This window comes from Staurois parvus, unplaced genomic scaffold, assembly GCF_062004578.1.
Source record: "Staurois parvus isolate SC_StPar_1 unplaced genomic scaffold, SC_StPar_1.0 ptg000201l, whole genome shotgun sequence".
NCBI classification, from domain to species: Eukaryota; Metazoa; Chordata; class Amphibia; order Anura; family Ranidae; genus Staurois; species Staurois parvus.
The window spans coordinates 846,346-871,512 of record NW_028317997.1 but is presented as its reverse complement, the minus strand read 5'-3'; the positions used below and the strand labels follow the sequence as shown (position 1 = coordinate 871,512).

At 39.7% G+C, this 25,167-nt stretch overlaps 1 protein-coding gene across 1 annotated transcript in view; it reads left to right on the top strand.

Annotated features, from left to right (window-relative positions):
- Positions 1–25,167, top strand: part of STAC (SH3 and cysteine rich domain) — a 399,298-nt gene that overhangs the window by 327,742 nt on the left and 46,389 nt on the right. Inside the window, exon 6 of the mRNA XM_089678256.1 lies at positions 3,534–3,612. Coding sequence (XP_089534382.1) covers positions 3,534–3,612 — 79 coding nt within the window. The remainder of the gene's footprint in view (positions 1–3,533; positions 3,613–25,167) is intronic.

Below are 25,167 nucleotides of genomic sequence, written 5' to 3'. Positions count from 1 at the left end.
AGCATAGAAATGGTATTGGAAACCATGGGAATCTATCAGCTGACCCAGGGAAGAAGTTTAAATCAAGAATAGGAGAGGTCCTAGGACAGAACCTTGGGGAATCCCGACAGTAAGAGGAATAGGAGAGGAGGAAGTAGAGTTTCAATTGACACTGAAGTTGCGGTGAGATAGGTAAAATGTGAGGCCAGGGAAATACATTTTCTGAGGAAGAGGGGGTAGTCAACTGTGTCAAAGGCAGCAGAGAGGTCCAAGAGCAAAAGTATGGAATAGTGACCATTGGTTTTAGCTCTCAGTAAATCGTTTTTGAGTTTCAGGAGAGCAATTTCTGTGGAGTGTTGCGGGTGAAATCCAGACTGGAGGGGATCAAGAAGGTCATTCTTAATGAGCTCAGCCGGTTGTAGACTAGACTTTCAAGGAGTTTGGAGGCAAAAGGGAGTAAGGAGATGGTTCTTAGGTTAAGATTGGTGGGGTCCAGTGAGGCCTTTTTAAGTATAGAGGTGACTAGTTCATGTTTTGGAGAGTTGGGGAAGATGCCAGTAGAAAGGGAGGGATTGAAGATATGAGTTAAATAAAGAGTGTAGGATAGAGCAGGAGGGTGACCATAGTGTTTGCAAGGGAACAGGGTCCAGGGGAGAGGTGTTTAGGACTTTAGAAAAAAGTTTAGTTACTTCCTATGTAGCTGGGTTAAACAAAGGAAGGATTGATTGCAGGTAGAAAAGTGCAAGGTAAGGGAGATATCTCTACAGTGGAAATCCCGTCATAAATTTTATCTATCCTATTTTTTAAGTGATCAGCGATCTCCTGGGCAATGAGTGAGTTAGTCAGTGGAGGTAATGAAGTACGAAGTAGATTGTTAAAGGTAGAAAAGAGTTGGCAGTTACTGCGTGAGAGGATGTTAATGAAAGTAATAAAATAGGCCTGTTTGGCAGTGTGGAGGCAGGAATTGTATTTTTGGAGGGCAGATTTATATTGTTCGAAGTCTTGCTGGGACTTACTCTTACGCCACAGGCACTCAAGGGCATGACTACGTTTTTTGAGGCATCTGGTATTGTCTGTTTGCCAAGGTTGTAGTGGTCGGGGCCTGACTCTGTGTGTGGTGAAGGGGGTCAATGTATCCAGGGTGGATGACAGTGAACTGTTGCTGAAAGAAGTGGCCAGGTTGGGGCAGGACAGGGCTGAGATTTTGTCATATTAGTTTAAATCCTGTCTTGCTTCATATAGTATTTTCCATAGAGAAATATTTACTGCTTCTTCTTCAGTAACTAGGGTCTATATTGCCCCAAGGTGTATAGGGGCATCACGATGACACTATTTAAATAATATATCCATTTATCTTTGTTATGGAAGGATGTTTATAGGGTATTAATTACTTAACCTTCTTAGTCACAAACATACATTTAACCATTAATTAACATTGATCTGCATGTTTCTTAGGAGGTGATTAACTTAAAGAAAGCAGATATTCGGAGTTGTGCCAATTCCTCTTATTTTGCCAAAGTAAAGAAGATTACTAACTGGTCACTATGGTCTACAAATTATACTTTGTGTTTTTTGTACATTTATAAAAAATATATATATAAGATAAATCCAATCCTACACTATGAGGGCAAAACAGACCATATGCAGGTAAAAAATATAGCATCGGCCCCAAATGGTGTTTCACTCTAAGGTCAGATTAACTATTTTTGTTCAGCAATTAACTATTTAACAATAGCAGGTCTCTGAGGTCCTCAAACAGGAAAAGTAATTTGACAGGAATGTGAAACTTTTTATTTGCTAACATGAACAGTACTGTATTAAGTGCTCTCTGCACCCGTGTGTATATGAGTGGTTTAACCTCCTTAGCGGTTTTCCCAAATGTAGCTCGGGGTAAACTTTCAGTACCAAGAGCAGTAACCCCGAGCTACACTCGGGTTTACCATGTGGCGTTCTCCGGGGGTCCCTGCAGCACTTACCTTGTCCTTCGCTCCCACGATGTATCCCCTGCAGCGTCCCCGGCCATCTCCTCCGGCCGATGCCGGCATCCGGCTTCCGTGTTCCGGTCCCTGTGACGTCGGGACGGTGGCAAATTTGAAATTTTAAAAAAATGTCATTTTTGCTGTCATTGCTGTTTCAATGCATTTCACATATATTTTGTCCCTACTGCTTTGTCCGGCGCCCTGCCTGCATTTTGACTGTTCTTTCTACCTGGAAACTTAGAAAAGTCCATGGCGCCCAAAAAGCATCCCTTTACGTCAAAAGCGGTTTTAGAACAGCAATAGTAAATCAGAACCACTTGCAGAATTGAGTGATAATGATTTGTGGGGAAATTCATCAGACACTGAAAACGATTTAGCGACTTTGCTCAGCGATGTGCGAATTTGCCTCTGTATTTCAAATTTCAGTGTTTTTGGTTTGATTATATTATTGAATTAAATTTATTATTAGTACATTATTTTTTTTTTTGATTATTTATTAAATTATAATTTATGATTTCGTGTTTCAAGTTTTATCATATCCGGAACGTTTACTAGACTCTTGTTCGGACAGATTTCAGTGAGTTATTCCTAAAAATTACAGCCTACAATAAAAAACTACATATTTCCATGCAAAAAAATGGTACCGCTTTCAGCACAAAAAATCGGAAAGAATCATACCGCCGGGGAGGTTAAAGTTTAAAAAAAGTATTTTGACCTTACACCAATAGGGTTTGAAGCATGTGAGTCTGGGTCCAAATCCATCAAATAGCCAGCCATTAAATGCCCCAGGTCTCCATACATGCAATATACTGTTTAATGGCTAATTTCACATTTATCACCCATGCTTGATAAAAATTATGCATTTTATATTTTTTTTTTTGCATTGGAGACTGCAAAGTTTTAGAACCAGTCTCCAGGAGACTAGTCCTCCAGCCACAGGTCTGTACGGACCTTCGGTTAGGATGCTGGAAGAATTGCCAATAGACTGCAAGTACAGTGGCATCACTGTACTTGTGCTCCATTGAGAACTACAATTCCATCTTTTATTGTGGCAAAGGGGACTTTTACTTTTTTCATTCACAGACTCCTGTGGATGAATGGCACAGCCATGCCAAATCAAATGATGACAAAAGTCTGTGGGTTGAAGAAACCCTGAATTCTGTAAGGGGGCAGTTTGGGGGTGGGGGCAATCTGGGGGTGTGGGGGGCTATGGACCATGTTTCATGTTACACTATAAATATGGGTCCAATTTTAAACATGGTTAGAAAGATGGGCTTAGCTTTTAAAAAAAAAATACTGTAGGTCCAACCAGAACACTTAAACAAACACCTTAAAAGATTGATATTTCAACTTAAAATAACCCTCCTTTAAATTTCCATATGGTGAGGTAATAAAGTAGTTATTTTAAACTGTAATACACTAATCGCATTCATTGTGGCTTTGTAATATTTTGAGAATTTACTTACATTTATTTTCAGATAGCAAAATAAATAGATAGATAGATATGTTTGTCTGTGTATTTGTATATCTGTTAAAATCTATGTGTTTGTGTTTTTTTTCTGGAATATCTTACAGACTGCAGATCTGGCAGATGTACCTGAAGAAGGAGATAGTTCATATTTATTGGATGTAAGCAGACAAAGAAGCGATAGTGGTGAGTTTTTCCTGCATGACCAAAGCTATTCAGAAATATACCAATGATAATAAAAAATAATGATGTACAATAATTCACATAGCCTCCATTGGTTCCAGGTTTTCTGAAATGGTAGAATAAAGTTTAAATACCATTGGAACGTGTCACAAGTAAAATAATTGCATCTGTATTTATCAAATAGAAGGTATTATAGGGATGAATGACGGAACTGATCTCTCATGTTCGGAAAGCAATATAGTTTTTTATTTTCTTTACTTATGGCAGCATAGATATGTCTGGGGTTTCCAACATAAATTCCAGGCACTGTAAATAACTAGATAGTATGATCATGTAAAGCTAGAAAAAAGCTGTCCTGGGTTATCAATAGATGCAGTCAGCAAGTAGTTGACAGTCCCACCCTAAATGGGTTCTGTAATGAACTGCATACAGAATCAAGACAGCATCTCACTGGGTCACTAGGTGTGTATGTCAAATGTAAATACATGATAGCAGTCTGCAGTATGTGTGTGTTGGGAATACCTGTACTGCAACATGTCTCACCAGGTTGCTACTTTTTGTAAAAACAAGAATTGTTCACTGATATGGAACCTGGAGCCCAGAGGCTTCCTAGAGATTTGGTAGGGATGAAGACTCCAAACCTGGATCCATGTTTTGCCAAAAACCCTCACATTAGTTGCGAATGTATGCACAGCTTTTTTAGGATAGGTGTGGACAACATTTCAGGGGTCTGCCCTCCCCAGGAGATGCATGCAGAAGTGCATGAGTGCACAGTAGTTGAGAGTACTGTCTGGAGGAACAGACAAGGGCATATGTTTGGACGCTGCAACAATGGTGCAACAATGGTGTTGTAAGAGCAAGAATTGCAAGTAATTGGAAATGCTATACTTGAGCCTTTTACACTCAATAAAAACCATATATATATATCGCTATCCCCACTCAAGTTGATCCTGAACTCAGCGGCGAGACTCATCCACCTCACCAACCGCTCCACATCCGCCACCCCCCTCTGCCAATCCCTTCACTGGCTCCCGATTGCCCAGCGCATCAAATTCAAACTGCTAACCCTGACCTACAAAGCCATTCACAACACTGCCCCAAACTACCTAACCGACCTGATACCCAAATACTACCCTACCCGTGCCCTTCGCTCCTCACAGGACCTCCTACTCTCTAGCTCCCTGGTCTCCTCCTCCCACGCCCGATTGCAGGATTTCTCCAGGACTTCCCCCATCCTCTGGAATTCCCTACCCCAATCCATCAGACTGTCACCTACCCTCATCACCTTCAGGTGCACCCTGAAGACCCACCTCTTCAGGGAAGCCTACCCCACCCTCACCTAACAACCGATCTCCTCCACTTCTCCCACCACTCCATCCCCCACAGCCATTTCCTCCTGTACCACTTTCCCCTCCCTCCTAGATTGTAAGCTCGAAAGAGCGGGGCCCTCAATCCCCTCGTGTAGTGTATTGTTTCTGTCTTGTCTCATGTTCTGTCCCCCTCGCTATTGTACAGCGCTGAGCAAACCCTTTGGCGCTATATAAATACTGTATAATAATAATAATATATTTATAAAATTTGGGTGCAATATTCATTTAAATAATAAAAATTATATATATATATATATATATATATATATATATATATATATATGTACACTATATACAGTAGATAGATAGATAGATAGATAGATAGATAATTATGTACATTTTTTTACTTATGCATTTTGTGCTCATTTGGTATGTTTTTATCAAGCTACTAAAGGTACTACGGGATTAAAAACAAACAGTCCCCAAATGTTAAATTACAAGGGAAACGTACTGCACAATTATATCTGATGTTATGCATCAGCTTAATTATCCTTCTGTTGTACTAATTCTCATATGAAGTTACATTAATTCGGAGCATTGATCAATATTTTATTAATCTGTACATGTGAAGTGCAGATTAACCTCCAGTTATTGCAGCTCCAGTTACAGCAGGGCTGAACACATTCCAGTGTAAGATTTGAGAAAGCTTAAACATGCAGGCTATAATTTTCTTATTATGTCTAAGTTTTCTCAATACAGACTGTGGATATGTACTTTTAACATTTAAAGGAGAACATATGTAATATTATTAACTAAAATTAGGTTTTATTGACACCTTTGTATAGTACCACTTACCCACTGTACCAACTGAATAAAGTTTTTTATATGGAAAATTGCACACCTACCTGACGGTAATTTTCCTTTCCTGATGCATAAGAATTACAGCATACACATATGGGTACAGGCTCCTCCCCCTGCCCAATCACAGAACCAGTTATACTAAATAAATGAGTCACCTCCCACAAGGGAAGCATTCTCGTAACTAAATTCAATGCAAAGTTCGGGGGGGACCTGCATGATGTCATGCTTATGCTTATCTCATGCTCAGAAAAAGAAAATGACAATCAGGTAAGTAAACAAATATCCATTTTTCTGATGCAAGCATGATAGCATACACGTATTGGATGTAGAACACCACGAACAACAAGGGATGATAAATGCTGAAGTGTTTCATTCAATCATTAAATCTTTTCAACATTGAACAACCAAAATCTACTGTAGTTAAGGCCACTAGGTCCACTTTATAAATAGTCCAGAAATGTGCTGAACATAGTCCAAGTTGCAGACTAATTCTGGAGACACTTCTCTAAATTCTGCCCAAGAGACCACCATACTCCTGGTAGAGTCTGCACTCAGACCAGTAGGTGGTTCCAACTTCTTTGCCAGATAAGCCCTTCGAATATCTTTGACCAGCCATGATGCCAACATCCTGGTAGGTGAAGCAATTTCTTAATCCTGCCAGGGATGATAAATAGGTTTTCTGCAGTTCTGAAAGAGGGCATCTTCTCTATGTATAGCTTCAGAATAGAGCTGATTTCCAGCTCGTGAGGTAAGGTAGATGATTCACATTGGAACATTGGAAGGACAATGTCTTGGTTAAGATGAAATGGCTTATTTACTTTAGGACGATGATGTTGGAGAGTCCTTAATACTATCCTGTCTAAAAAATTGGTCTAAGGCTTGTATGTCTAACATTCTCCTTTCTGATGTTATGGTCATGAGGAACACTGCCTTGAAGGTTACATTCCATATTGAAGAAAAAGAACATTACATCCAACACCACTTGAAGTTCCCATGGAGGATCAAATGATCCTTCTAGAGCATGAATTCTAGTGCATGCTTTCATATATTGGCGAACCAGCTGATGTGTAGCCCACCTGTTAGTTAGGACATGGCTGAAATTTGTATTCTAAGCTTGTTTGCGCATAACCCCAATGTATAGGCCTGCTTGCAGGAAATTTAACACATGCCTATTTGCCAGTGACATGGGATAGAAACCTTGTGATTTGGCAAAGGTGGCAAATCTTTCCCACACTTTAAAATAAGAATGATTTGTAGTAGGAGCCCTTGCCTTCAAAAATGTCTCAATAACTGAAGTTGAGCTCCTGGATTCATATAGTCTTCTCCTCTCAGCTTCCAAGTTGCTAGGTGGAGCTTGGCTGGGTTCACATGCAACACCTGCCCCTTTTGGAGCAGATTTGGCACTTCTGGAAGCGGGACCAAAGGTTCCACTGCCAGGGACTGTAGTAAAAGAAACCAAAGCCTGCAAGGCTATGGAGGAATTACTGTTATCACTATTCCTGAGTGTCTGCATATCCTGTTGAATAGTCTGAAGAGCAGTGGTTTGCTAGTTTGCAAACCCAACTGGAACTCAGCACATTCACTGCTTCTACTTCTTGAAACTTCACTCTCAAGAAGTGATTGCACTTTCTGCTGGCTGGAGTTGCCATAAATTTGAGATCCGGATATCTCCATTGGCTGCATATCCAGGGAAAAACTGATTGGTTCAAAGACCATGAATTGTTGTCCAAGGTCCTTGAGGGGCTGAAATATAGGTGGCTGACAGATGAGCCAGATTCTGCTGAGTCCAGGTCATGATGGGCAACACTTCCACCAACAGTACTCGACTCCGGGTTCTACCCTGGCAGTGCACATATGTATGTCTTGTTGTCCATGTGATGATCTGGCTCTGAAAATGCCTTCAAAGCCTGATAGTCTGCCCTCAACTCAATCACATTGAAACTTCGTCCTGCCTGATGCTAACTTGGACTAAAAGGCTGTTAAGGTGAGCGCCCCATGGAAGTATCCAATGTGCCCACCAGTGGTGGGTCTGTTGATGACAGCTGAGTAAATTTGAAGGCTTCAGTCTCCAGTAAAGGGGTCGCATCATTTCTGAGGTCAACCTCATCCTCTGGCATGAGAAATGACTCTTCCACTGCCTCAGGATTTTCATATAAAAGGGTTTCATCCATCAGTGTGCCCATTTTTATTTATTACAGGTATTTATATAGCACTGACAATTTACACAGTACTTTACATATATATTGTACATTCAAATCAGTCCCTGCCCTCAAGGAGCTTACAATCTAAGGTCCCTAACTCACATTCATACATACAGTACACATACTAGCACCAATTTAGACATGAGCCAATAAACCTGCCAGCATGTATTTGGAGTGTGGGGGAAACCCATACAGACAGAGGGAAAACAAACAAACTCCTGGCAGGTAGTGCCGTAGTCGGGATACAAACCGATGACCCTAGTGTTGCCAGGCAGAGGAGCTAACCACTTAGCCACTGTGCTGCCCACTTGAGACAAGAGGCATAAGACACTAAGAGGCTAGGTGATGCCTATATTCCACTGTATTCTTACAAGTGCCTAGGATTGCATCTATAAACATCATCCTATGTGTGAGAACAGGCTGGCTCTTCTCCCAGTTGATGACCCATCCAAATTTTCCCAGGGTTTGGACTAGGAACTCTCAATGGTTGGATAACACCTAAGGATTCTGTGCCACTAACAAAATATCATTAAAGTGGAACATTTGTAAGCCCTGTAACATGACAATGGCTGGGAGTAACACTTCGGAAAATTTCCTTGGTGATGTGGACAGGCCAAAGGGCAAGAATGTGAATTTGAAGTGGTATCTCATGACCATAAAGCGAAGATATTTGTTGTTTCATGGATGCACTGGGAAATGTAGATACACATCCTTTAAATCTAGGGACAACATCCAGTCTCCCTTGACTGACAGCTTGACTAAGGAGCGGAGAATAGATACCTTGATACCTTTCTTAAATGAGAACTTTCTCTGTGACTCCCTTGCACAGAAACGTCTGGGTGTATTCAAAGATTACTTGAAGCTTCTGCTGACACGGAGGAAGTTTTGTGAGTGTAAAGTGAGGTACAACAGGAGAAGAGGAAAATTCCCAGCTGAGACCCACCTGAACCAGATTTATGACCCAAAGGTCTCTGATATGCTCCGCCCAGACCTGAGCAAATATGCACAATTTGGGCAGAGGGAAATTCAAAAGGGCTTCTGCTGCTGAGCAGGGGCCAACTTCGACTCGGAATCTCTCAGTCTGCCTGCAGGATGCCTTCTCTCTGGTTGCTGACAGAAACCTGATTAATCCCCACTTGTCCCCCATGACTTTGAATATTGAGCACTCCAACTGCCCCATCAAAGGGAATTGAACATCAATTTGACTTATAGGATGCATCTGCCATCCAACTGCCTACAGGCACTCCTGGAGGACATATACATTCTTTTCATATCTGCATCCATTCTACTATCAAGGAAATCTTTAAAGGACATGGTGTCATTCATCGGTAATGTGGCATATCTGACCAGTCTAATGACTGCTGCATCCACAAAGGGTGCAACCTCCAGAAAATGGACTTCTTCCTTCTTAAATGGATACATTTTGGCAGTATTGGGCTGAATGTTGGAGTTGAACATAAGTTCAACTCGAACACATGAACAGTAAGGGCGTTAGATGGGCTGTTCCCACAATGCACTGCTCTCTCACAGTGGATTGTGAGAGCCATGATTTGGCAACCACAGCTCAGGTGCAATGCTTTGACCAATCAGAGCACAATGTACTGTGAGAACCATGATTGGCCAAAGTCACAGTGACGTTGGCCAATCATGGTTCATCAAGTCCACGCTCCATACTATATAAGGCTGCTTACACTGCAGCCTTATGCAGTGTGTCGCTGGACACTGCTGAAGACAGAGGGGAGCATACTCTCCCCAAAAAATAAATAAATAAATAATAATAAAAATAATAATATTAAAAAATAAAAATAAAAGAATACATAAAAAAAAAGAAACAGTGTGGGTTTATTTATTTATCAATTTTTATTTTTGATATTTATTTATTAATTGGATTATTTATTTAATCATCGAAGGGCACAAATTTGAATAATTTTGCACAGACTTTTATTTTTTTTTTTTTTTTTTTTTTTTTTTTTAATTTTATTATCACCAATTTTGATATACATTTTTTCATTTATTAATTATTATCAACACATATTTGGGTATTGATTGGCATTACAATCATGTATGGTTACACATAAGCGATCATGCAGCTATTAGAGATTTAATGCAAATACAGTTTTTATATTATATACAGGTAATAGGTCTTGATAGAGCACGGCATCTATATTTTCTTCATTTGTATCCCCCCTAATCCTTACCAGGCCCTTTAGGTCTGGTAGAAAGCTTAGGAGAGACACCACCGAAAAAACATTCAGAAAAAAAAAGTGCATGGGGTTCCCCCTAAAAGCCATGCCAGGCCCTTTAGGCCTGGTAGGACTTTTAAGAGGAACCTCACTCCCCATAAATGGGGGGGAAGCATGGGGTGCCCCCTAAATTCCTACCAGACCCCTAATCCAAGCACAGGCCTGGCCATGCAGGAAAGTGTGGTAAAGATCGAGCACCCCCCCCCCCCTTAGCAGGCCACATGCCCTCAGCATTGGGACAAGGGCCTCTTCCCCACAACCCTGGCTCAGTGGTTGTGGGGGTCTGTGCTCAGGGGGGTTCAAAAAAGAGGGCACCCTATGCTGCCCCCCCTTGTGAATGAGTAAGGGGTACTTGTACCACTACACATTCACTAAAGGGTTAAATTTAGAAAAAATAAAGATGCCAGACTTTTGAAAAATTCCTTTAATTGAACAAAAAACAAAACAACAGTTTTTGACAAGTCCTTTAATTAAAAAAAAAAAAAAAAAAAAATGGTTTCAGCAATGTTTCATCGATGTAATCCATCGTCAATCACGGCGTCCAGCATTGTCCCATTGACAGTGACTCACTGAAATAAAGAAAAACCCAGCGTCCGCCGACCCGTCCGCACCTGCCAAGCACTCGCAGCAGTATGACAGGTCTGACAGTTGTAAACAATCGGGTGGAGCTGGCAGTGACTGAGCCCCCAGTCTAAATAGGACCTAACCTCCCATTAATAAGTTATACTATCTGCTAAATTATAATAAACTCGTAAGCATCAACGTGTCTACCTATAGTTATAGAAAACACACTTCCTAAGAGGCAGTCAATTTTATTTACCTTTGTTATCACTGTTACTATACCACAGCAGCACAGCTTTTCATGGAGATAACTTTCCTGAACAGGATAGGTAGTGAGTTCTTTACCTTGTACTTTACCTTGTTCTCACCTACTACAATACATATTTGTGAACTATCTATTCAACTGATCTATTCATTGATTAACCACTTCCAGTCCGGACACTTTCACCCCCTTCCTGTCCAGGGCAATTTTCAGCTTTCAGTGCTATCACACTTTGAATGACAATTGCGCGGTCATGCAATACTGTACCCATATGAATTTTTTACCATTTTTTTGAGACAGATAAAGCTTTATTTTGGTGGTATTTATTCACCGCTGGGATTTTTATTTTTTTTGCTATGTAAATGAAACCGTCCAAAAATTTTGAAAAAAAGTGGGTTTTTTTAATATAATTTTGCAAATAAATAATATTTCATCATAAATCTTGGCCAAAATTTATTCCATTATTTTTTTAGTAAAAAAAAAAAATCCAAATTAGTTTATAACCAAAAATTATAATTTTTAAACATTTTTTTTACAGTTTTATTTTTTTTTTTATATTATTATTTATTTATTTATTTTTTTTTTTTACATACTGTCACCCTAGCAGTACCGTGTCACCATGGTGACACTGTACTACTTGTGGGGGGTGATGAAGAGTTTTTTTTTTTTTTTTTACACTGATTGCTTTTACACCCATATAGGATATAAAAGCAATCATTTCTCTTTCTCTCTGTCTGCATTCTTGCAGTCATTGAGAAGTACTGAGTGAGCTGTGATTGGTCACAGCTTGTCACATGGTACAAGGCTTTTGTGAATAGCCTTGTACCATGTGACCTCTGTGATCATTCACAGATTTCACACGTAGTAAGCAATGATGTCACAAGTGACATCTTGCTTACTACTTTGCATGTGATCACTGATTCGCCAATCAGTGATCACATGATCGGGACCTTGTACAGAGGTCCCGTCCGACGATCGGTGTTTCACTGTGTCCGGAGGACACAGCGGGCACCAGATCGCGGTGCTGCGCGCTCCCAGGGAGCGCGCACAGCTAGAAAAGCCGGCAACCCGCCCCTGCACTGCCACCACCGTGCCGTTTATAAACAGCAGGCGTTTGGCAAGTGGTTAAGCAATATTGTTAAAAAGCAAATATTATTCAAATGAATATCAATTGCTACAGTTTAACAAACGTTCTGGATATTTAATTTTAGTCACACCAATGCCGTTTAAAATTGTGTGATTTGTATGCAATTTCAGCGCAATTTCAGGTGCGCTTTCTGAAGACTTTGTTGCTACTTGTGAAGATTTTCAACGATTTCTTGCAATTTGCAGTGTGATTTCCATTATATTCTGTGTATGTGAAATTGCAACAAAACTGTAGAAAAAGTAATGCAATCTCCGAGTTGGTATCCAGACTTATTTGGTCTCCTGCTGGAAGTCTGTTCTATGTTGACAGAATTTGGAGATGCCTCAACAGGACTATTCACAACCTACTAGTTTCCTCTGGCTGGTTGTCATATCATGAATGATGTTGATTTCGAAGGTTTTTCTCCTGGTTTATATTGGCAGGATCTGATACATTTATTGGATGTAGGCTTAGCTATTTTTAATGTGGGTTTGCAGAATCTAATTGAAAAAGCCACAGTGTTGGGGGGGCTTCAGCCAGTCAGTTCCCTATTGGCTTCAGCTGGTGGGGTTTGTCATTCAGTATAATCTGGATGGACAGTGTGTCTGGAATTTCCTGATATTTTATTTGTGTTTTCTGAGCTGATATGGCTAAAATCATAATTTATTTGGTTTCTGATATATGTAATTGAGATTAGCCTGAAATAAACACTGTGTCTGAATATTCACTAAAATAAACTGAGGTGTGTTGTCTCTTTATATATTTATTTATTTATTTCTCCTTTGTGGTATCCCATGCCTGAACAGTGCCTTCAGCTGCCAACAATTTTTAACCCAGCTACTTCTACAAAAGTTGAATAAGTAACTAACTTTTGTCAAGCTGGCAGAGCCACCCAAGGTTAGACTTTCGGCTAATTTAGAGGAAGTGTTTGGCTCAATTTTGAAGGAGCAGGAAGATAGTATATGTGAGTGAGTTTTAGGTGGTTGTTATGACAAAATAAACTTTCTGTCCTTTCTACTTAGGTAATGCTGGTTAGCTTGTGGGAGAGAGAGATTTTTTTTTAAAACAAATGTTTTCTAAGCAGTGCCTCACAGCAAAATTTGATCTAATTTCCACAGAATTGGGCATTTTACTGCAAGTTCAATTACACCAAAACCACTCCGATGATTCCCATCTTTTGTGTTGTTAAAAAAAGCTTTTGGATCTGTTGTCTATGGTGATAGAAAACTGAAATATCCAGGTACAAAGCAACAGAACAGAGAAATTAAGTGTTGTTGTGGGTCAAGTTTCAAGTTGCAAGTTACTTATAAATTAGGTATACCGTATTTTCCAATGTATAAGATGACTTTTTAACCCTTGAAAATCTTCTCAAAAGTTGGGGGCCGTCTTATACGCCGGTATACAGCATGCTGACATTTGGTGTCAGGGCGGCACTTTTTAGGGGGGCGGCCCCCCCCCCCCTTCCACGACGACCCAGTCCAGGAAGCGCAACTGCTCCTTCATTCAGCGGCCGCTCTGCTCCCTCCATTATAAAAATAACTCATTAAATATAAATGCAGCGCTGAAAAGTATTACATCATAATAAAGATAATTATAACATCAAGAAATTAGTCCATAGGGTGCAACGTGACAATGGTGATAAAGACGATGTCTAGGTAGTAACTCCCGTGATTGCTGTGGCTGTGAAGAATACGTGTATAATGCACTAACCAGATAGCACAAATGATTGTGCGTTGGAGTATATAAGACCTACTCCACGGTACTCAGGGAATGGGAACTCTGCATACGGATGAAATCATCAGGTAGGGATTAGCCACCAGGTGTCATCCATCCAGGACAGGTTGCCACTCTCCAGTAGTATGGAATCACGTCTAACAGACCAGGTTAGTAGTATCCAGCAATGCGAGTTTCAGCCAGCAGGGGGATCATGCATTTAACCATTTGCCGCCCGCCCTATGGCCGAATGGCGGCCGGCAAATCTCATCAGCGTTCCGGGTGGACGTCATATGGCGTCCTCCCGCACATGCGCAGATTGCGCTCCTGCAGAGCCGCACAGCGGCGCGATCTGTCACCGGCCGTGTACCTCGGACCAATCACAGCAGGTCACATGACAGTTGTATACAATGGATGGCTTCATTCATGCCATCCATTGTATACTAGTGTGTCTAGCTGTGAATGGTCACAGCTAATCACATGCACATGTCATGTGATTAGCTGTGGCCAAATCACAGCTAAGCACAAAAGAAAAAAAAAAAAAAAACCCTGAATGAATCGATGTCATTCAGGTAAATGCTTGCTTATAGCAAAGTAATTCTTTGCTATAAGCAAATTGTGTAAAAAAAAAAATACTGATCACTTCCCCAAAGTAGTACAATCTTACTATGGTAACATTGTACTACTTTGGTCATAGTGAAATATGAAAAAAAAATCTTAAAAAAAAGAAAACAAAATTAATAAAAAATAATAAAAACAAAATATATATATATTTTTTTTTTCATACTGTCACCAGTCAGTGTCCCTGATCACCGCCATGCCAGTTATATGATGACGCTGTACTGCACAGGTGACAATATGTAAAAAAAAAATAGTGAAACTAATTTTTTTAATTTTTTCATTTTCCGAAAAATTATGACAAAAAAAATACAACTTCAAAAAACTCGCTATGCTTCTTATGAAGTACGTCGGACTGTCTACTCTGCAAAAAGGGGTCATTTGGGGGATATCTGTACCGTCCTGACATTTGGGGGATATCTGTACTGTTCTGACATTCTTGGACCTCAAGAAATTAGATTGGCTTTCAGTACTTCAGGATTGATCAATATTCAGATCTATACCATAGTTTGTGAACTCTATAACTTTCCTACAAACTAAAAAATACATCCTAATTTGGGTTATTTTCACCAAAGACATGTAGCAGAATACATCTCGGCCTAAATTTATGAAGAACAATTATTTATTTGCAAACTTTTATAACAGAAACATAGAAAAACGTGTGTTTTTTTCAAAATGTTTGGTCTTTTTTTGTTAATTTAGCAAAAAATAAAAACCCCGGCGGTGATTAAATACCACCAAAAGAAAGCTCTAGTTGTTTGAAGAAAATGATAACATTTTAGTTTGTGTACAATGTTGTATGACCGCGCAATTGTCATTCAAAGTGTGAGAGCGCTGAAACCTGAAAACTGGCCTGGGCAGGAAGGTGTAAAATTGCCCGGTATTGAAACGGTTAAGTATGGCTCCAATGCAAAAAAGCACCTTATGAAAGGGGGCTCAGAAGGCCAACAAACGAGCCCAAACGAGAAACAATCTCCAATATTATAGTATTTTAATGATCCAAGTACTAAAGGGAGCTGCCCACAACTACTACTTACCAACCACATGGCCCTATTCATGTATGGCAGCCATATTGGATTTCTCTTATGTAAGTGCTTAACTTTTTATTGAATTTTTGATGTTACTTCATTTGGATCATTAAAATACTACACTATTGGAGATTGTTTATCGTTTGCCATACTTAAATGCATGATCCCCCTGCTGGCTGAATACTACTAACCTGATTCCATACTACTGGAGAGTGGCAACCTGTCCTGGATGGATGATACCAGGTGGCTAATCCCTACCTGATTAAATGCATGATCCCCCTGCTGGCTGAAACTCGCATTGCTGGATACTACTAACCTGATTCCATACTACTGGAGAGTGGCAACCTGTCCTGGATGGATGACACCTGGTGGCTATATTTCAAAGAGAATCCTCCCCCCAGAGAATTGAAATGAAGATAATTTATACTGCAGTTAAAATTATTTCACAGCAACTCCGGAGCTAACCATAACCAATATCAGACTAAACGGTTTAGATATAAGGCGAGTACAAATTGCCTGAAGAAAAATTAAAGTTGTATGTTACCAATATAGATTCTATGGTGTCAGTGATGTCAGCTTTTAGTCAGCTCACTTCTGTGTGTGTCAGTGTCCACCTGTTGTTTTCTTGTCTCCTATCTTCTGTGCCATCTCTGACTGTCCTCTAACTTTTATTACCCCCTAAAAAACCTAGGCAGGCATAACTTATCTCACTTAATTATGATGTCACACTAGGTGTCATTTTATTTCCTAATTACCTGAAGGGGGCAGTATAGGATTAGAAATAATTTTGGATTTTTCCTAAATTCTCCTGTACCATGTCAAGAGTTGACCTCTACTCTTCTGCTTGGAAAAATTCAATAAACTTAAGAGATAATCACTCTTTTGACAGAACTGGTTAGACAAACTGGGACCAGTGCCACTGAAAATAATGTACTACCCAAGTGATTCTGGAGAAAGAAAAAAAAATTCTACCTATACATCTTACAGACAATTGTTGAGGTCATTTGTACTGAGATGTCTTAATTATCTATGGCATACAGACGTGGTAATATAATGAAGTCAAACTAATTATTTATAACGTTGAAAACATAATATCCACAATATATACCAATATGTAACAATTGTTAAAACCAATTAATATAGATAAAAAATATATGTATATGGAAATAGAATATAGTAATATAAAACTCAAATTCCTTCATTAGGCAAATTTTCACTTCAGGCAATACTAATAATAATACAATTGTCATTTTTGATTAAAATAATCCTGCCAAATAATAATAACACCATATGAACCTTTAATATGAACTCTGTTCCTTATGTTCATGGACAAAAATCATTGTGAATAGTTCTTTGTCTTTTTTTTTTTTCAATCTGAGACATAGACCCTTCAATTAATCTTGCCAATTTGTACTTTGTTCAGTTCTTATTTCGTAGCTGTACCACCCCCGCCCACCCCCAAATGTATACCCTGGGAAAGTATGCTGTAAGAAACTGAGAATGTCTGCTGTTAGAATATTTGTTCAGAAGCTATGAAATAATAATATAAAGAAAAAAATGGCTTCCAGCATACCCATGTTACATTATGATAGGTTCAGGCCTTCCGGTTTAATTCTGTGAGCACATATTGTGAGTTATATTCAATTGTTTTCTATTCTATTGTTTTTTTCTCTGCTATACTATTCTATTCTTATCTATTCTATTATTTTCTGTTCTATTCTTTATTATTCTTTTCTGTTCTATTTCATCATGTTCTATTCTTTTCTATTCTAATCTATTCTATTAAAATTCAAATTTATTCTATTCGAAATTGGAATTTTGGAAGACAGTTATATTCTTTCTATTTTATTCTATTCTATTGTTCTATTCCATTATATTCACTTATTTTCTATTGTGTTCTATTCTATTCTGAAATATAGTATTCTTTCATTCTCTATTCTATGCTAATCTATTCTATTCTTTTATGTTCTCTTCTATTCTGAACTGTTCTATTATGAACTATTCTATTCTAATTCATTCTATTCTGAACTATTATATTATATTCTAGTCAGATTTGAATTTGTTCTATTCAAAATTTGAATTTCAGAATATTCAGTTATATTCTATTTTTTTCTATTCTGTTTTTTCTATTTTATTCTGTTCTTTTCTATTCCATTCTGTTCTTTTATTTTCTATTTTATTCTATTCTTTTATGTTCTATTCTTTTCTATTCTAATCTATTCTATTCAAATTTATATTTACTCTATTCGAAATTTGAATTTTGAAAGACAGTTTTATTCTTTTTACTTGATTCTTTTCTATTGTGCCATTCTATTCTATTCTATTCTATTCTTTTATAGTGTATTATTTTCTATGTGATTCAAATTCGATTCAAATTCAAAATTTCATCCAAATTTCGTTTTCGTTATTTCAGATTTGTTACTAATGTAGTTCAGAAATTCAAGACATCCGTATCTTTGAATAATGAAAAATTTGTCCGAATTCAAATACGAAACTAAACGAACCACACATGTCTAATTGTCAATAACTGAAAATGAATATCGTCAGGAAGCTTTTAAATTATTATGAGGGAAAGGGGCTGGTTACCTGTTTGCATCTATAGTTGAAATGTCCCCAAAAAAATTTCATGATTGTATACAGGGCATGTGTAAAATGTCCAGTCCTTCTGCCTTGCTGCTAGGACCTCCCCTGTCCCAGAACTCGGCAATTCAGCTCTGATTAATCAAAGCAGCATTTCCAAGTACACCGAGAATGTTCTGACAACTGGAGCTGTCAAAAAGGCAGTCTGGCAATGTTTAGCAACAACATTGCTCAACCATGAAAACAGAAACATACAAAGAAACATTGTTTCATTTTGTATCTTTCTGTTAATTCATCTACAGATCAAAGGGATCAACTTTGATCTGCAGGTGAAGTCAGTTAAAGCAACCTGACAAGTAAAAGAAAGTTCTTTTTTTTAAATTAAATTTTCCTCTGTTTAACCCCTTGTTAACCCTTAGTTTACTCCAGTCAGCCCTAATCAACTGAAAGAAAACACACAGACACCTAGAAAAAAATCTATAAAACTAATTGGTGATGCTCGTGGTACCTTTTTCATAGGCTTTTTTGAATTTGGCCAAGGACATAGGAGCCCCATGATCCCCTATTGCCCGGGGGCTCCATGAGTTGTCAGTCCACCCCTGTTCCTGTGGCAAATGTCTAAGAGGAGATACCCTTCACAGTTGGACTTTCTGTTTGGTCTACAGGACAGGAAGAGAAATCTATTTTATGAGATTGCAAAATGCCCTCCCCGACTCTATCTAAAATGGAAAAATTAATTGCCTTTAGATATACTTTAACTCTCCAAATTTTGGTTTGTAAGATCTGTTTCAAGATAACCAGTCAATATACACCAATAAAAACAAGCATAACTGCTCCTAATGCAGCAAATTATGGTACCACAAAAAAATTTAAGAAGTTCTAAAGGCTCAAAGTTTTTTACCTTCATGCATTCTATGTATGAAGGTAAAAAACCTTCTGTGTGCAGCCCCCCACCCCCAATTCTTATCTGACCCCCTCCAATCCAGCAATGTTAATAATAGCCTTGGTTGTATGAGGACTCTCCCTCCTCATTGGTCTGATACAGAAGCGGAAGCCCATGGCTCCCGCTGCTGTCAATCACAGCCAGTGAGCCAATAAGGAGAAAGTAGGGGGGTGCGCGGCCGAGCTGCAGCTCTATGTGTGTTTATGGACGCATAGAGCATTGGCTCGGGAGCAAGCATGCAGCAGTGCCCCCAGGGCAGGGGCGGACTGACAACCCATAGGGCCCCCAGGCAATAGGGAATCATGGGGCCCCTGTGTCCTTGCCCAAACTCAAAAAAGCCTATGAAAAAGGTACAACGAGCATCTCATAGGGCCCCCTACTGACCCCGGGCGCTTGGGCAGTGCCCAGGTTTCCAAATGGTCAGTCCGCCCCTGCCCAGGGCTTTCTCTGGGGGCACTGCTAAAGGGGGAGGAGCCAGGGGACCCAAAAATAAGAGGATTGGGACAACTGTGTACAAAACTACTACACAGAGCAGGTAAGTATGACATGTGTGTTATTTTATCAAAAAAAAACAAAGCTTTAGTATCACTTTGACTGAACTGACATGTAAAATATATGCAAATGTACCACAGATGTATTCCCTGAATCTTGTTTGTAATAAAGAATCGGTAACTGCTTATAGTAAAAGGATCCTCTGTGTCTGAACCACCTCTAAGCTAAAGCACAGAACCACATCCAGCAGGTTTGTTCTCCTTAATGAGTTGCCGTTGATTTCCTAAAGAATTTGACTATGTTCACTTAGCTTAGTTAGTGTAAAGTTATATCCATCCATAAATATTCAAGGTAAATATGAAAAAAAAAAACATGATTTTTGCTTAAATAATTGAAATGAATGCAGTTTCACTGTATTCACTGAGCTACATTGTAAACATTCTAAACTAGTTTTGTAAATAAACCCCCATTAAAAAATGTACATACTATGTGGTTGATAACTAAGCAGTTTTCAAGCAGGGTAGTAGAATGAGGCTGTGAACTACAGAGTTCATCTGATAAGTATAAGCGTGGTTGACATGGTCAACTGACTGCAGAGGATTGTGATGTGGAATAAGAAAGCAGCTGCTGCAAAAGTAACTGCGGAGCTCAATCTCAGTCTTCCATAAGCAAAACATTTACAGGCGTACTGCAATTGCCAAACCACTAGTGACCTATATTAATGCTCAGAAGAGGATAGAGTGGTGCAATACCCATAAATTGTGGATTATCAATCAATGGAAGACTTTAATATGGTCCGATTAATCGAGCTTTGCACTGTTCCCCACCTCCAGATGTGTTTATGTGTGGCGAACACCGTCCCAAGCTTACGACCATGACTGTCTTGTGCCAATGGTAAAGCATGCTGGCGGCACAATCATGGTTTGGGCAGTCACATCTTGGTGTTCTGAAGGCCCCATCATCTCCTTGAAAAGTAGAGTCACTTCCAGCAACTATGTACAAAGTTTGGTCGACCATGTGCACCCCATGGTGCAGACATTGTTCCCTGAAGACAGTGCCATTAACCAAGATGATAATGCTCTGATTCACATAGCTGGAGTTGTTAAATCATGGTTTGATGAGCATGCTAATGATGTCTCGCACCTTACCTGGGCACTGCAGTCACCAGTCCTCATAGAGCCGCTATGGTCAATTTTGGAGAACAAGGTTTGGGTTTGTTTTTCACCTCCGGCATGTCTGAGAGAACTGGAACCATTTTTGTATGAAGAGTGGTATCAGATTTCATTATCCAGCATCAAAGACTTATATTTGTCAATTCCCAGGAGAATTTAGGCCAGAATTACCTTGGGTTTCCATAATTGTGTTCAACCCATGTACAAATACTGTACATGAAGACTGATAAGTAAGTCAACTCTGCTTACTCTGGTGTACACTCTTGTCAACATGTTCCCTGTTGGCACATGTGCCTGCAGCAGAGCCTAATTAGTGTCAGTCCAGGAGTTAGATAGCATGTAAAACAGTTCCTATGTACTGATTGTGTAGAAAGTTCAGTAAACAAGAGCACATACCTTGAGCAAGACTGTAAGAGCTCGTTCACATGAAGTGCTTAACTTTGAGTCCTGTGTAGGTTCCTTGTTTTTCCAGCACAGGGATGCACAGGTGTTGCATGCATCCCTGTGCCGCCATCCTATTCATTTCTTTTCTGGACAGATGACTGTATGTTCAAGGCCGCTGTATCCAAATATGACATATAGGGTGTGTTCAGGGACCCACACCCACACTCACCAGCATGTAATATTATTACACAGCGCCTGTGTCCATGAAATCTCATGTCCTAATAATAATGAATGGAACTCTGGCACAGGGATGCACGCAACACCTGTGGATCCATGTTCTTGGACGTTTATGAAGCATATGTAGATCAGTTCTCCAAACGAAGGGAGAACGGTCTACAAACGCTGGAGAACGGCTGATTTTACTATAATCTCACGAGATTACAGTAAAAGATCCGTTTACTAAGCAGAGGTAAATTATCTCTGCTTAGTTTGCGGTCCCTCCGATTCTCCAGCTCTGGGCTGGAGAATCTGGAGGGAGAACACAGATCTCCAGTGAAGAGCTGAACATGTTCTCCTGAGTGTCATAAACTGTGAATGACCAGAGAATAGCTGTGATCCTCTGAATCGCAGCTATTCTGTGTGTCATAAACGGACACCTAAGTCTGGTGAGTGTGGACCATACCGGAAGGTGATCATGGATGGTGTGGGCACATTGAATTTCCTTTGGCACTGTTTCTTTGATTAGAGCACTTTTTTCACCATATATTTGGGACAGTGTGTTCTGTTAGTCCATCCTGCTCAGATGCTCACACACTGTAGTTAACAGGAGACATTTTATTAGGTGCTTCTAGCTGCCATTATACATGTGTCTGCCCTAGAACTACAACCAAAGAGAGGCAATAACACAGTTGTACCAGTATCTAAGTAGTGAGACCCCTAGAGGCCATACACAGCATATAACATATTGCTACATCCTTTCTCTTTTAAATAAAAGAACAATGAAATATAACAAACACAAAATGGTGAAGTAGAACATAGCTATAAATTAGATATAATCCTTGAGGTGAGCCGGCTTTCTGATTGTTCTGCCAGCTCGCGTAACATATGAGGTTTCTTCTGATTCTGGCAGTCTATTTTCTGGGACTGTCTCTCTCTGCCTAGAGACCTCCCTATGCTCCTCAGCAGTTCCTGTTTCTTTGTTGCTGGTATTCATAGTCTCATCGCTTTGAGTGTCCATATACTGTTCCCAGGGCCCTGTATCATCTCCTTCTTGTGTTTTTCTCAGATGTCTCCGATTTCTCCTCCATCTTCTTCCTTCCTCTATTATAATTTCATAGGACCGTGGTCCCAATTTCTGTACAACCTTCGCTTTTTTCCAGTGTTTGTCATATTTCCCTATTGGCTGAATCCGTACATTGTCATTGCTCTGGAGAACAGGCAGATCTTTTGCAGATTTATTATAATAGAAAGCTTGCCTATCTTGATTCTTCGTTAGTTTGGCTTTAACATTGCCCACAAGCTTTGGCTTTAGTAGTTGACCTGCAGTTGGTAGGAGAGTCCTTGTACGTCTACTCATAAGCCGCTGTGCTGGACTGGTGTCTAGGCCTTGTGTGGGTGTGTTTCTGTGGTCCAGTATAGACAGGTATATCTCTGTACCTGCCTGTTTTGCCTTTTGCATGAGTCTTTTGGCTGTTTTTACTGCTGACTCGGCTTTACCATTACTCTGCGGATATCCAGGAGATGATGTCTGGTGCTCAAATTCCCACCTCTCCCTGAATTTTTTGAATTCTTCCGATGTAAATTGAGCGGCGTTGTCAGAGAACACAATATCCGGAATGCCATATCTGGCAAAATGGGCCTTGAGTTTTTTAATTACTGTTTTGGCCCTTGTGTCCTGTAAGTAGTCTATCTCCCAGAAGTTGGAAAAATAGTCCACAGTTACCAGATATTCCTTGTCGTTCCACGTGAACAGATCTGTTCCTACTTTTGACCATGGTCTGTTTGGAATTGGATGTGGTTGCACTGTCTCTTTCGGTTGCTTATCATTGCACGATGCACATATTTCACACTGTGCTATAAAGTTTTTTATGTGGTCATTCATTCCAGGTCAATAAACATATTCTCGTGCACGACGTAGACATCCTTCTACACCTAAGTGAGTCGAGTGCAATCTTTCTATAATGTCTCTTCTAAGTGATTGTGGTATGACAGCCCTTTCTCCTTTAAAGATGATTCCATGCTGCACAGAGAGTTCATCTCTTATGTGAAAAAATGGAGAAACCTCCATTGGAGCATGCTGCTTGTGTTTTGGCCATCCCTTCAAGATGACAGTCTTTAGGATCTGTAGAGTTTTATCTTCCGCTGTGCCGGTCTGTATTTGTTTCAGTCTGTCTTTTGAGACAGACAGATATTCACACATATTGATGCTTTCAATGTCTTTTTCTTCTTCATTTGTGATGGGTAAGTAAGCTCTGCTTAGGGCATCTGCAATCAGTAAATCCTTCCCTGGACAGTAACAAATGTTAAAATCATATTTCTGAAGCCTTAACAGCATACGCTGCAGTCTTTTTGGGGCATTCAGTAGTGGCTTCTTTGTAATACTTTCTAAAGGCTTGTGATCTGAATGCACCACCACTTGTCGACCGTAGGTGTACTGGTGAAATTTCTCTAACCCAAATACTACCGCTAGTAGTTCCTTCTCGATTTGAGCATATCCTTGCTCTGTTAGAGTTAACGCTCTGCTTGCATATGTGATTGGCTGTTTATCCTGCATTAGTGTGGCTCCAAGGCCGGTTTCTGAGGCATCACATTGTACTACCACTGCTTGATCTGGATCAAAATATTTTAGCGTTGCTGCGTCTGCAATAGCATTTTTCACTGACTGAAAAGCAGTTTCATGGCTTTCTGTCCATTCCCAGAGTACGTCTTTGTGAGTTAGCTGTCTCAGTGGCTCACACATGTCTGATAAATGCTTGCAAAATTTGGAAAGATAATTCACCATGCCCAGGAATCGTTGTACTCCACGTATATCTGTAGGTGTCGGCATGTCCTGTATCGCCCTCACCTTCTCTGGATCGACTTTAACACCATTTGAGGTAAGAAGATGTCCAATATATGGTACTTCTGTCATTTTTAGTTTGAATTTTTCCAGGTTCAGTTTGATTTGTTTTTTTCTACATCTAAGAATTGTATCATCTTTTTAACGTGATCCTTTGTTGCGGATTCTAGATCATCACCTTCCCCAACTATTAGTATATCGTCTGCTATTATTTTTACTCCAGACAGTCCTTCCAAAGCTTGCATCAATTTTTGTTGGAACACTTCTGGAGCTGGGCTTACTCCCATTGGCATTCTAAGCCACTTATAGCGTCCAAATGGGGAAGAAAATGCTGTTAATAAACTTGATTCTTTATCCAGTTCCACGTGCCAGAACCCATTTTTCACATCACATACCAAAAATATTTTAGCCTTTGATAGATCTGGTAGAATATCTTCTATTGTTGGCATTGGATAGTGATTTCTTTTAAGGGCCTTGTTCAGTGGCTTAGGATCAATGCATATTCTTAACTTGCCTGATGGTTTTTTCACTATCACCAAACTGCTTATCCAGTCTGTGCTTTCCTGTACTGGTGCTATCATACCTCTGCTGTGCAGATCCTGCAGTGCTTTCCTGTACTGGTGCTATCATACCTCTGCTGTGCAGATCCTGCAGTTCCTCTTTAAGCGGTTGCATTAAGGCTACAGGTACTCTTCTTGTAGGCAGTCTGGTAGGCTGTATTGTGTGATCAATTTCTAGTTTGTATTTACCTTCCAGGCACCCATCACCTTCAAATAAATCAGCATACTCTGTTTTTATGTGGTGAAAATCCAAAATGTATTCTGCCTTTTGTGTAGGATTTTGAGTATTGTCAGAAACTTCCAGAGCCATGATGTTATGGGACTGCACCTTTATTAAGTCCATAGCCTGAACTGCTTTAACTCCCAACAAAGGAATGTGATCGTCCTCCTGCAACACAGTAAACTCCACTCTGTAGCTCTTTCTGTTACGTGGATTTCTTAATTTT